General features: G+C 40.6%; 1 protein-coding gene across 10 annotated transcripts in view; it reads right to left on the bottom strand.

Moving 5' to 3' along the window:
* RARB (retinoic acid receptor beta) overlaps positions 1–14,021 on the bottom strand; it is a 335,559-nt gene that overhangs the window by 17,275 nt on the left and 304,263 nt on the right. For all 10 annotated transcript variants that reach the window (XM_064506168.1, XM_064506170.1, XM_064506167.1 and 7 more), the window contains one exon: positions 3,898–4,058. In XM_064506168.1, coding sequence (XP_064362238.1) covers positions 3,898–4,058 — 161 coding nt within the window. The remainder of the gene's footprint in view (positions 1–3,897; positions 4,059–14,021) is intronic.

Raw genomic sequence — 14,021 nt, forward strand, 5'->3', positions numbered from 1 at the left:
CCTGGATGACAGTAATAAAACAGATCTATTTATGATGGACTTTTGAAATCCATTATGTTTAAACAGCTTGCTGATTCTCATCATCGACAGAACGATACTTGCCACTGCCCACCAAATGCAACTGTTAAGTCAAATGACCCAGGGAATTTAATATGAGTGCTATTCTCCCATTATTTTAAGTAGACTTTTATTAACTATGCAAAGTACAGTAATTTTTACAGATAGGGACACTTTTTCTTTTTAAAGAGCAGAGAGGTATAAAGCACACAATTGAAAATGCTTTTCCAAACCCATTTTTGAACAAGTAAAAATACACAATGGGGAAAAAAATACCACATAATCTTTATCTACAGGAAATGCAGACTGCCGTGTTCAAGAGCAAGAGAAATCAGATATGCAGCCCAAATGTCTGAATGGATTTTGTTTTTAATGACTGTATCTCTGCAAGGTCTTTTGGTATCACCTCTTTTACCCCACTCTCTTAATACTTAAAATCCTTTGCTTTTTTTAGCAGCAAACAGAAACATGTTTTTAATCAGTCTCAAAGACTGCCGAACCAGAGACATACAGGAGCCAAGCTTATGGAGCGCAGATCCCTCCTCCCCTGGTTTCTATTGCTACGTAAGCGCAGAACTCACGAAATTTGAGTGAATCCACATTGACTCAATATGCTTGTTTCTCACTTCTCACTTAAAGAATTAAACAACAACAACAAAATCCATAGGAATGTGGTAAAGCCAACCCATATGCTTCACAGAACGAGGGGGCCATTTTCCATAAACTTTAGCCTACAAAATGAGGCATAAAAGCACGACTAGTAATATTCTACCTGTACTATCTTGTTACTATCGAGAAAAATAGTGTTCTATGCTTCTACCTCTCTTTGGTCTCAATAATAATAATAAAAAAAGTGGTACGGTTCTGTTTTTTGACATCTGATCCCTATTTCAAGTGTCTCAGAAGGAAAGGCTATGGCCCGAGCCCTGCGTTTGACCCACAGCGCATGCTGTTGCCTGAGCACTGCAGCTGTGTCCCTCAACTTACCATGGACCTCTTCCCTCTTCTGAGAAGCTCATGGATCCTCCACCTCCGCCAAAAACTGTCTCCCCCACTGCTTTGGTGACAGAGAGGTGAAGATGGAAGTCCACCTTTATTCCAGCCACGCTGCTATTTAGAAATACTCTAACCCCCAAGTTAATCTTTTTTAGCAGGTGCAAACAACTGAGGGAGGCCTGTACTCTATCGCTTTAAAAGCTGGGAAAAGATAGCATTAACAACGAATTCCTATCCAAAATGCCAGAATGGTCACCAAACCTTAGCTAGATGAGAGATTTAGTCAGCATTTCACACTGGGAATACAAGAGCAAAGTGAGAGGGCAGCTAACATTTACCACTGCTGCTGTTAGTTTTGACACAGCTGTTGACGGAAGCCATACAGCTCTCAAAGATTCAAGGTAAGCCAGAAATAACTCTCTCAGTATAATTTTGTTATTGCAACGTGCATAATACCAAAACATAACAAAGCAGCAGTCTTCAGCCAGATGTAGCTAACCCGATATGGAGTGCCAAAAGACCAGTGACAAAAAAAAAGAAATTTGCATCCCCAAGTTGTCCAATGTGGCCTGAGATCAGGATACCTACACTCGGCCTCAGAGACACTGTGGTCAGATCACAGTTTTTCATAGTCAGCTCAGATTCACCCGTTACTAAAATCCAGGTGCTCTCAAGTAAGGGCTCTGCAACTCCTACACGGACATAACCTCACCATCAGGCTCAGCAGCAACCCAGGATGGAGGCATCAGTGGTGTGATATGCAACAAGACCCGCTCCAGTTTCATCCATTTGTATCATTTCAGGAGCTAAAATATTAACGATACTTAAGCATCCAATATATAATGCAAGAGTATGGTGCCCAGGTTTATCTTTCAATCATTCAGGATCTTTGACAACTACCAGTACAAAGGATCAACAGATCAGCTCCAGTGCACTTTTCTAGCTCAGAATTAACACAAAATTATGTCACGACACGTTTACACTTGGCGGTCTACCAATTGGTCATTCCCAGATAGCCAGGCCATGGGCAATGCAGCCCGCGGGCAATCAGCGCTGCCGTGCAGACCAGTCTGGGGCACGCATCCCAACTGCGGACGTACAATCACCTCTCTGGCAAGGCATACTGGAGCTCTCTTTGAACTGGGAAGAGTTTTCACACTTATTCAGAAGTGCTCTTACATTTGCAGAAGGCTGAGAGCATCTGTTTGGAAGTTTTTATTTGCTTTAAGATGAGGACACACCACATATTATGAGGGGAGGTGTGGGGGCATTAACCCAGGAATTTCCTTGAAAAGAGACACTATGAACCAGTCGCAAACCTTGAAGTGGAAAGCTTTTAGTTATGTCACCAGCTGGCTTTTGTTGAGCTCCTAGCCTTGCATACTGCACTGGTCCCCGGAGGTCTGACTGTATTTGCCTACTTCAGCAATATTTAACAGCATGCCTACACTGACTATTTTGACTAAGTCTACCCTGAGCATGAATACAGAAAGCACCAGAGCCCGCAGAGGACAGAGGCCTTTCCCAGTACTAACAATTTTATGCAGCTCTCAAAATTAAATGTGAGAAATGTTTGTGAAAATACGTTCAATGACATAAAAACGGCATTCTTCTCCAGTGCCACAACCTTCTGCATTTAATGTCACAACATTTAGGCTTGCTTTTCTTGCACTTGAATTCCAAAACCTTACACCTCAATCTGAGACTTCTGAACCTTGCACTTTGTAAATAAATGTGCACGCCATAGAACAGTGCCCTGTTCATGAAAACACTGAAGTGAATATTCATGCTACGCATGGACTTGCCTATACTACTCTTTGAGAAATTCAACATTTATTTCAGTGTCACAGGTTCCTGAAAATAGAGAGTAATCCAAAGACCACGTATTTTCCCTAGATTCTCGGATCCTCAGCAGGGGCTGGAGAACAAAGATGGTGGAGGCTGATGACTCCTCGGCCCAACCAAGCCACTCCACCTCACGCCCTAGTTAGTGAGAACACATACTCCACTATGGAGCATGTCAGGACATTCTTCAGGACATTTTGCTCAGTCCTCTCAAACATCTAGTACTGCTACAGCTGACACCACGAGATCACACAGGCCAGACCCAACACAAGCAATTCCTCTACTGGTATGTCTTTAAACATTGCCCAAAGCATATTTTTTAGCATCTCTTTAATTACGGCATTTGCAAACTTGACATTATGTTTCCTCTCTGAAATCTATAAATACTGCAGACTTTCCCCCCTGTATTTAGCAACATATATACGTATAGAAAAAATTTTATCTCCCCAAGTCATCCTCTGGAGAAATTCCTGCTATACTCAATTTCCTGACTGGGGGCTGATTTTTCATTTCTAAAAAGCAGCTAAAGTGCATGCTGCTGTGCTGTGGTGTTTTGGTAGACTGGAAGAGCAAATTTGCATTTTAGAAACTGGTTTATTTAGACATTTCATATTTTCCGTGACCTTGGTAGTTTGGTGACTGTTATCAGAACTCTCTACACCTGCAAAGCTGTAATCCAGTCATTCACTAGCAGAACTCCTGTCTTTGGAAGCTAACGAACTTCAAATGAATGGCAGTATATAATTCCCTCATGGAGTCCAAGTTTGTCTCCTTGCCGGATTTATCTTTCGGACAGCCTCTTACAATACTGGTAGATAACACCTCCAGTTAAATGCAATTTGTCCAGCATTTATTTCCATGCATATATACATTTTTCACAGCTAAGGAAATTCAAGGAGTGTATCTACTTTTGTATCTTATTTAAACATCCAAAGTCTCCAACTCAAACTCATGTCATTCACGCATATCCAAAATGTAAGCTTTACAAATCATGCTTACTGTAGTGTATTTTCCCAGCTGGCAGAGCGAAGGGAAGGTTTCCTGGTGAGCTTTCCGGATCTTCTCAGTGAGATCATCCAACTCTGCTGTCATTTCATAGTTTTCTGTGGACTCCTGCTTTGAAGGTTCCTTCTTCTTTTTGTTCCTATCATTTCTGACAGCTATAGAAAAAAAGAAGAGACACAGATAACATGTGGTTACTCAGACCACCCCATGTTGCTCTTGCTGCTCTGCTTCAAAACACCGCAAAATATTTTTTTAATTTAAATGTAAGTTAAGCGGAGATAAAAATGTTATATGCATAGAGAATACTACTGTAACCTTAACTACTTATCAGTAAAAACTAAATTTAATGGGATAGTGATGAAACCAAACTTCCATAGGTGTTTATTGTAGATGTACTATCATACTCCCACAGTATCTCCCTTCCAAGAAAGTCTGCTACAACTTCACACGCACTGCAAGTCTCTCAACACCTTTGTGAGGAGGGTTTTTTTCATTGTATCGTTACAACTGTGTGCGGCAGAGCGGAGAAATTCTCTTCAGTGATGCAGCTGGTATTTTATTGGATGCAAACAACACTGAAGAAAAGCAGCAACTGTCTCTCTAAATTTCACAATGTGGAAAGATAATAAAATTCATACTAATACAAACTCCACCAAACAAAAATAATTTTAAGGGAAAGTTAAAGCTGAAAACAGTAAACGAAAGAGAATGAAACGCATTAAATTCAAGATCTGAAGATCAAAGGAGAAGCACAAACACTTGAAAGAGTAAAAATCACAGTGAAGCTTTCTAAAGTTCCTTACCATCTGCTCCTGCACTTAGGTCGGTCTTCTGCCTTCCCCTTGGTTGTGGGGATTACTGGGAACACGCATTGTACAGCACTCCTTCTGTAACTGATTTCCCGCATATTTGTGTTTTGTAATAAAATATGACAGCTGCTCCATCACCATGCTACTCTTTGTTCTTTCAATGAAAATAGCTTGATTTTACAAAAGGTGCCCAAGAGATAAGCCTATGTCCACAGTATTGCCAATACTTGCGAATTTTATCAAAAGGCATGTTAGCTAAAGCTAACATTTTAAGCATAACCAGATACATAAGGGACCTGGGCTTTAAAACAAAGCCAAACAAACCCAATTCCTTTTCCCAAAGACTAAAAGCTGCTGGACAAGTAGAAGATAATACTAACGTTCACCTATGTTCAAAACTTCATGATACTTAAATGAGCGCCCCGAATTCTGCGGGTGCAGCTGATGAGCTTCGTGCTTTTGAGGATGGCCGTTCCACATTTACTGATTCTCACGTGTACTGCCTGGCTCCAGAAGCAGCATTTAGCTGTGCCACGGGGAGCGAAGCATGGCAGAATTGGCAGAAATCCAGAGACAGCTCTAAGCTAGCTTTTTATCCCAGCGGGTTCCCCAGGCCCATCCCCATGGCACCACATCTTCTGTAGTTGCTTGCTCTGTTCCTGTGAATCACAAATGATCACAAAGAGTGGACAAATACTGAATGATTAAGAAAGGTGAGTTTCTGATTACTCCTACCTACAGCCTCTGTTAAACAATGAATAACACACAGCTGGATTCATTTTCCTCTGGATATTTTAACTGAGAGAAAATTAAGAGCAGTATGAGAAAACGATGGGGTGGGAAAGCAGCAGTTATGGGGATGTACATAAAGAATGTAACGCACATAACAGAAAACAAGGACTGGCTACAGTCAATATTGTTAATCCTTGGTGAGTCACCAAGCACATAATTGAACGGCTTTGCTTCTCTTGGTAAGGGTTTGACTTTGCAACACAGAGAACCCCATCCCTGATCCAGCATATATTTTAAACATGAACTTGGTTTTAATTGTGTGAATGGATCCCACACTGAAGTCAATTATCTGCTTTCCTGGATCAGGGCTAGGATGCTGAGCACCTTGCCAGATTAAAGTGCAACCTGGAGTGACATCAATTCTGATGTCCAGAGTAGCAGAGACTCAAAAGAGGCCAAAAACGGTGGAGAGAAAAGAAAAAAAAGTGCCTTCATGTGATGGTTCAATGCTAATCGTTTAGGCAGGTTTTGGGGGGTGGGGTCCCCCACCTGCCCCATTTTACAAGTATTTCCCTAAAGCCAAAATGTCCTGATTTGTTCCCTGAATCTCAGGGCTTAGAAACATTCTTATGCTTTGAAAAAACACCCAGGACCAACATTGACATCATGAGTGCTCCAAATTGTCACTGCACTACAAAAGCAAAGTCTAATCACTGCTGTACTTGGGAGATAAAAGAGCTCCTTAGAAAATTATGTAAACTCCTACCCAACCGCAAAGAGCAATAAACCTTTGTAATAAAGCCCCATTTACTTATAGTTCTATGAGCTGATTGACAAATTTGCTAAACAGGCGGCCTCAGCAACTACTTATCTCAATAGTTTTGAACTCCTTGTGGCACACACACACGGTATTTAGGCCAGTTGGAGGAGCAGCTGCCAAGAACTCCCAGATACAAGGAGATAATTCACACAGGAGTTGCTTTGCTGCTCCTTTACCACTGCTGCTGAGCTCTTTCTTCAGCTTTACCTGAAGTCCTTTCCCTTCCAAAGACCCCTAGAGAGGCAGCTGCTGGTCAAGCCACACTATCAGACTGGCTCAGCCCTGTCCTCCTCCTTTTCAGGCACAAATCACTAAAGGTTAGGAAGAGTGGAATAGGAAAATTAACATGCCCTGAAAACGCAGAACAGTGTTTGTTCACCTTTACCTTTTTTCTATGATTCTGATGATCTTTGTAATAAATGTTGTTTGGGTTTTATTATTATCTTGCTTTATTTATACTTCCTGTGTTTCCTACATTTGTCTTCACTAAGGCTGCAGACATGGCAGTGCTTCTATATTCCATGTGAAGCAACACAACAGAGGGCTGACATACAACACCCAGGCTCCAGAAATACAAAGAATTTCAATAATGTAAAGCTATTATGCAAATTCAACTACATCTACAATTCAACTGAAAAAAAAGAGAAAAAGACTAAGGCATTGCTATGTTTAAGAGTTAAATGAAAACACAGAAACACACTTCTACACAGTAAATTCAAAAGCTATCATTGCTATAGGAACAGGAACCGTCATACCACACATGGGTATGGTTTTGGATGACAGCTTATGCTTACATTACATAAATCACACCTTTTTCTATCTTGGTCTTTACATGCATATGATCACATCAATCCCTGATGTAATTCCACTGCCTTTTAATGATGATACGCAAGTGATGAATCTGTGTCACAGTTAATGCTGCTGTAGAAAACTCAGGGTACGAATTTCATTACTTGTGCACTAAATTTTGACTCCATGGTTGCATTATTTAAGAGCTCCCAACAGGGGACAGCATGGCCACTCACTTGCCCTGCAAGAATTACTGGAAGAAAAAGAGAAAGAGGAGAGGGGGAGAAAGAGAAAGAGGAGAGGGGGAGAATGCCAGAAGGTGTAGGTAGGGAGGAAGTGGTGCCCCAGCGCTGCTGAACGGCCGAGCAAGCTACCTCCATGCCTGAGCACATCTGCTCTGAGTCATTTTTGTCTGACAGCCTCCCCACCACTTCGACACGCAGGCCAGTACTTGCACCTCCCCACCCAGAAACTTCCAGGGAGCTGCAGCAGCAGAGGCACTTTCTGCTGCCTTAACTTCAGCACCAGCTGCTGCCCTCAAATGTTCACCCATTACATGATGGAAAATGGGACTGAACATTATCTCCTACCCCTTTCCTTCCCCGCGCCTGCCAGGCTGTCCCCCTCATCCCAGGTTTCCCACTGTGCTCCTTAGCTGTAGACATATTGCCCTCAGATGTTTAGCGATCACGCAGCAGTTCTTGTGCTCAAACGGCATCCTGACAAGTCTTAAATGCCACTCCCCCAGGTCCACCAAATTTAGTCCCCACTTGGCCTAAGAAGAATCTGGAGCCCAGCTCAAAAGAGTTAGCCAGTTCCTTGATCATCAAGAAAAATTAGGAAACACCAGGTTTTCCTACTCCCATTTGTGTCAAGGAAGGCACAACTGTGTGCAATGGAAAGAACCTGCAGCTCTGAATACAATTTTCCCAATTACTTGCATAACCTTTGCTTCCCCAGATGCCCAGAAGATGGTTTGACAGCACCTTTCATATCTTATAATGATTAATCAGCTACAAATTCGTGGCTTGAAATGCTATCATTGCAGTTTTGCCTCTCAGAGATCCCCATGACCTTTGAGTAGCTTTGTGTACTAGTTAACTGTTTTTGTTCCTGTATTGACAACTGCTAGTGTTTCCAGTTGGTTCACATTCCTGCAAAACCAGTCCTCTTGTCCTTATGCGGTTTGAGGCTACTTGTTAGGCTAACAAATCCCAAAAGCCCCAGAAAGCACAGAAAGCAAGACAACAATGCACAGAGCGTAGCGTAAGGTAGATTTTCAACAAGATTATTTTGTTTTCCAATGCTAACGAGAGTCGAAAACACAGCTGGGCATGAGGCAGGACTCCTGCAGACCTGCCAGCTCTTCCCTCTGGGCAGAGGGCTGCCATCTCCAACCTGCTCCCTTACACCTCCCGCAGCAACCCATCCATTTCTAACTATCCAGCATTCTGGGCTGCTGGAAATTGCAGATAAATGGGGCCATGCACACATACGCGCAGTGAGGCCGATGCTGGACATCGCACCCATGGCATCCAGGAGTGCCAGGGACGCACGCTGCGCTGCAAAACCACATCTGCGCAGCTCCTTTACACAGCGACACTCAAACTGCAACTTGTGAGAATTTTTAATTTTGGCAGAAGTCAATAGCTGTGGACAGCTTAGTCAAATAAGCATAATTAACCATTCCCATTGCCAAATGTGATCCATCAGGATGAGTGTCTTACTACTTTTCCCCCACTGTGTATCACCTTTCCCTCCAACATCTTTCAGTAAACTGTGCCAATTATAACTAATGGTGATATATAAGAATGTCTTTCAAAACAGTCACCTTGGGAAACCTTAAGCCCAGGGAAACTTAGTGCATCCCCCCTAGGCAAGCAAAGCGAAGCAAAGCATAGGAACCCCATGGGCAAACCCCATGGACAAAGCTAGCACCGAACTACACATCGCCGAAAGCTCCTGTGCACAGGACTGATAGAAGTAGGCACAAAAATGAAGGCCTTCTCTAACACTTGGTACTTGGAGAGGTTGTTTTTCCCTTTTTATATGGAATATAACATTGCCTCCTTCTGTCACAGGAACAGCAACATAGGATCAGTCACACTACATGACTAAAGTCCAAATCAGCTCCAATCTACAAAAAAAGAGCAAAATAGCTTTCTTGAAAACAATACAATCACACTTGAGAAACTGACATGCCACCAATTTAGACTGGTAAGAATCCTACTGATGTTTTAATAGCAATACAATTACAAGCCAAACATAGCATTAAAATATGCAGAACACCAGGTAGTTATAAATAGATTGGTTTTCCTAGGTCATGATTTCCAGATGAAATAATGTTCTTTTAGGCAAACCTGCTTGCTCTTTAAAAACAGGAAACTATCTTGAAACAAATTCCCATGCCAGAACTGAGCTTTAACACATGGAGAATGATCGGAGGCAATGCATGTTTCAAATACACAACTCTGTTTCTAATGGTCAAAGCCAGTAACAAGTAAACAGTCATGCATGGGGCTTCAAATACAAAAAATAAAATACACTGAAAATTGCATATTTTGTAGCTGATTCAGAGAAATCAGCAATGTCAGCTGTCTGGTGCATTTGCCACAGGAAAACATCCAGAATTAAGTGCGATAGTATCTCTCTGCGGACGCATACTAGAATTAACAGAGAGCACCGAGAAATTATCATGAAAGAAATATCATAAGAACCTGGCAAGCTATCATTTTTCCCCCGGCACAGAGCCAGCATCTAGATTAAAGAATTCAAACCTGTCCCAGGATCCCTGCTGAGAAATAACGTTCAGCTATGGCAAATACGCCCTGACCAGTCCTCCAGGACCTTCTGCCATTGCACCCTTCAGTTCAACCACAGGGGAAGACACCACAGATTCAAAGGACATCACCCTCTGGGTTGCTCTCCTATCTGCTGGCTCTTCTAGCCACTGGTGGTATTCTTTTTTTTTTTTTTTTTTTTTTTGGGGGGGGGGGTGTTGGGAGATGGTGAATCTGAACTCTCCCTTGCAGCTCTGTATTATTCATTACATAATTGCTATGTTTTATTAGAAATATGATCTATTATAACCTTGAATACGGTAACTTAAATGACATTGAAAATTAGATTATTCTGATTATTAGAGAAGTGAGAAAGGTACTAAACATTTGTAAGACTGATAATCAATCAGTGTATCCATCTGAGTGCAATAAAAATCAATCAGGAGCTAGTGCATTTAAATCTAATTTTTTAAGCATGACATTTTCTTCTGAGTTTCTTTTTTAAATGTCACCCTCTTCTACAACAGTGATTGATTCTATCCCCAAGGACAGTTAACTCCAACTGTTTTATTCATTGCACAGATATCTTGTACCCATATTCTTTTCTAAATATCAAATTAATTACAACAATAATATTTTCATCAAAATGTGAAATTCAGAAATATATATTCGTGTAATCAAAATAGCAAGAAACATGGTGATACATTTAAACTGTTTGAAGTAACAGGATGATTTTAACTAGCAAACAATGTATTTTAACACAGAAAACAGTGGAATTCTGTCCCTTCAGTTTTCATTTCATTTGCATAAAATAGAAGGCCAAGGATCTGCTCGTTTAAAATATAAATCATTTAAAAATTTTTCAGCAGTGAACAATGAATCACTAGCTGTAGAGAGTCTGTGAGTAACTACCTATGCCTCCAAAATAACCTTATTAGGCTATTGTAAGTATAGGGGAGACCTTTGATACCTATAGCCTAAGGGGCTCTATTTTTCCATTCATGCACAGGGGATTTATATGGGTATATCCTATTATAACCAACCAAAGCAACACATCCCCCATTTATGTATGAGGATAACTGCAGGGTTAATATATCAAGAACTGAGTTAAAAGAACAGGTTTCATTATATGAATGAATGATACAAATGGATGCTCTACAGCTTTATTCAACTGCCTTGAAACTTGATCAGTGGTTTCAAGGATTCCATCAGTCTGCAAATTATATTTTTGACATGAAATTTGGCACCTGCTATTGTCATATCCCTGAAATATTAATAAATGAAATGACCAAAATAAGGAGTTTCAAGTCCCTTAAAGAAAAACAAGACTAACTGAACTCAGAAGTAGGACCAAAATTAGCAAGCCAGTGCAGAACAACAGACTGGGAAAAAATACCAGTTGAAAACAGCTGAAAGGTGTGGATATTGGTTGTCTTTAGGTTTTTTGTTTGTTTTTAAGTTTACTATCATTTTCAAGATAAAAGACTAAATTGCATAAAACAAAAAAAAAGGTTATTTTTTTGCTTGCTTCTCAAAGAACCTTCTTTAAACTTTTAAGATACAGGAAATGAAAACAACAGTTATCATACTTTGGCTACCTAGAACATCCAAGACCTGAAATTATCGCCAAAAAAAACCTGATCCAAAGGACTGATTTGGCTTGAATGTTGAAGAAAACTTACAGAAGGATCCACAAAGTTCTTCAGAGATAAAAAACCACACAGCCCATAAACTACTTCCAGGTCCATGAACATACCAGTAAAGCCTACCTGTACATTGAATTTGTCATTTCAGGACTGATTCAAGTCCTGCAGAATATGCCAGGCACAGTAAGAACTGCCCATAGGAAAAAAAAAATCCAGACTCCGGAAACAAAACAAACTGCCACACCATCACTAGCTCCTAAAAACAAATTAAGAAGTCACAAACACAGAAAGACACCAAATGAGTGAAACAAAATCAATCATCCCACTCTATAGAATAGGGAATATTGCGATTACAGAGAGATGTGATTATGTATATACTGATAAACTGTTTAAATTGTACTTACCCTGAGATTTTCATTTTAAAAATGCTTTAATATCATCAATTAATTACCAGCATGAAATAGGATAATCTGCATCCTCTTAGAAGCTGACACTTAAAGAGCTATTGAAGGTTAGCATTAACAGCTGCAGGCAGAATAAATCACTAGTATCTCCCACAAAGGCCCAACAACATAACTGCAATGGAAATAAAACCTAGCCATACTCATCAACTAAGACAAAAATTATTCATTGATACGTTTCCATCTGTATTTCCCATAAACATCACCTCGGGTTACTTAATGTTGCCAGAAATTCCCATCTGCAAGATGGAGCTTCTTCATAGGCAGCTTCCACAATATCCCCATGCATCTAGTGTCGCTTTTGAATAAATCTGCACAACTATCACTCCATCCTCATTCCTCTTCTGCCATCTTTCTCACAGTATTCAGTATGAAATTAGTTATTTGCTTATTCTAAATGTAAAAAACCCCAGTTTTTACTAAGATCTGCCAGGCCAGCTGCAACAGGTTTTGCAGAGACAGAGCATCGCCTTGTGATTGATGCTTTGTCAGCGGATAAATCTGAAGAAGCTTTTGGAATCACTCTATTCTGGGAGGTTTCTCAGACTTTTCGGGCTTTTGAGGTTAACTCATTGCTAAGCGCCAATCTAGAACCTCCATGAAACTAAAATTATCAGGGGAATGAAATATTACAGTGTTTACTGTGCACTTTTTTTGGCTGCCAAAATCCCAATGGATTTACTAGGCACTTCTTTAGCAGACTAAATATAATTCTGTATAACTGCTTAAATTAAAATGGTCTGGGGAACAAGACAGCTTTACATGGAATTGCAGTGTCTAAGCACATTACCTAAACATATACAAGAACATGAACACAACAAATGATTATTCCTTCTTGTCCTTACAGCTAAAGCCATTAACTGCATCCACAGTAGCTGAAACACATTTCTAAATAATCAGCCTGCCTGACGTAAATTTTCTATTAAGCTATAATATAGAAAAATAGTGCACTTGTTTTTCACAGACTGGGTAAAGAAAAATTCCTAAATTTCAAACTCTGAACTTTCAGTCAGAAGCCACTAAGAGGCCATTAAATCTGTCTCATCTGATTTCAGCTGTTCAAGTGCCCTTTCGAGTCACCTTCTCAAAGCAACTGCCCTTTTGAGCTACAATCTTGAAGTCTGGTACACTAACTCTTTATGGATAACCCATTACAGGTAAAAATATCCCGAATCTGACCTTTCTCTCCAGGGTCACCAAAAGGTAAATCAGTCTACTCATCTACAAATATTACATTAATTTCTTTTATGAGACAGTCATGGTAGTATGATGCCTCACAATTGGGAGAACTTGGGGTTATCCAGTGTCATCAATTCAATTTGTTGGACATTACCCAGGATTGCTGATGGCAAGAAAAGCACACAGCTGTAAACTAAAACCAGATACTGCACTCTATTTCTGCCCAGTACCTGGCATGACTGTAGCACTTCATACAGTTTGATGTGCTGCAGCTATTTTATTTCTCGTCCTAAAATATACACACACAAAGAACATGACTTGCTTTTTACTTAACCGGGAAGCTACCTATCATGGCAAATTGCAACTTTGCCCGACAACAGTGTTAACAAACACCTTTAACAGAACAACTTTTCAAGTTAAACACATTGATTCAATATAAGGAATGAATCTCAGCAATAGGACAAATCTTGGCTTTCTGATTACATACGATAAACAGACTTGATGGGACAGCAAATGAAAAGGCCACAACTTCATCCAGGAAAAAAGGAGGCGAGCTGGGAGCAGCCCTTTGCTGTGCTCACACCTGGCTCAGTCCCAGCACACCGGGCAGCAGCTCCTTCGAAGGAGCAGCAATGCCAAGATAGTGCACTGCCTACATTTCTCCCTTTTATTAAGACTGGTTGCATGCACTGGATGTGGTTTGGCTTTTCCCAGAGTTCAGTCATATGTTATTAATCAGAATTAAAAATGATAGCTCCAGCTTATCACCATTACTATTTTAGTCCTGCAGTGGTGCAACTCCACAGATCTCAGCAGAGTCCAATTAGTGTAAAACTACAGTAGCGTAGTGGGAGATCAGATCTAATATCTGTATCTGCAGATGGATAACACCACGTTCATAG

Source organism: Dromaius novaehollandiae, chromosome 2, assembly GCF_036370855.1.
Source record: "Dromaius novaehollandiae isolate bDroNov1 chromosome 2, bDroNov1.hap1, whole genome shotgun sequence".
Taxonomy (NCBI): Eukaryota; Metazoa; Chordata; class Aves; order Casuariiformes; family Dromaiidae; genus Dromaius; species Dromaius novaehollandiae.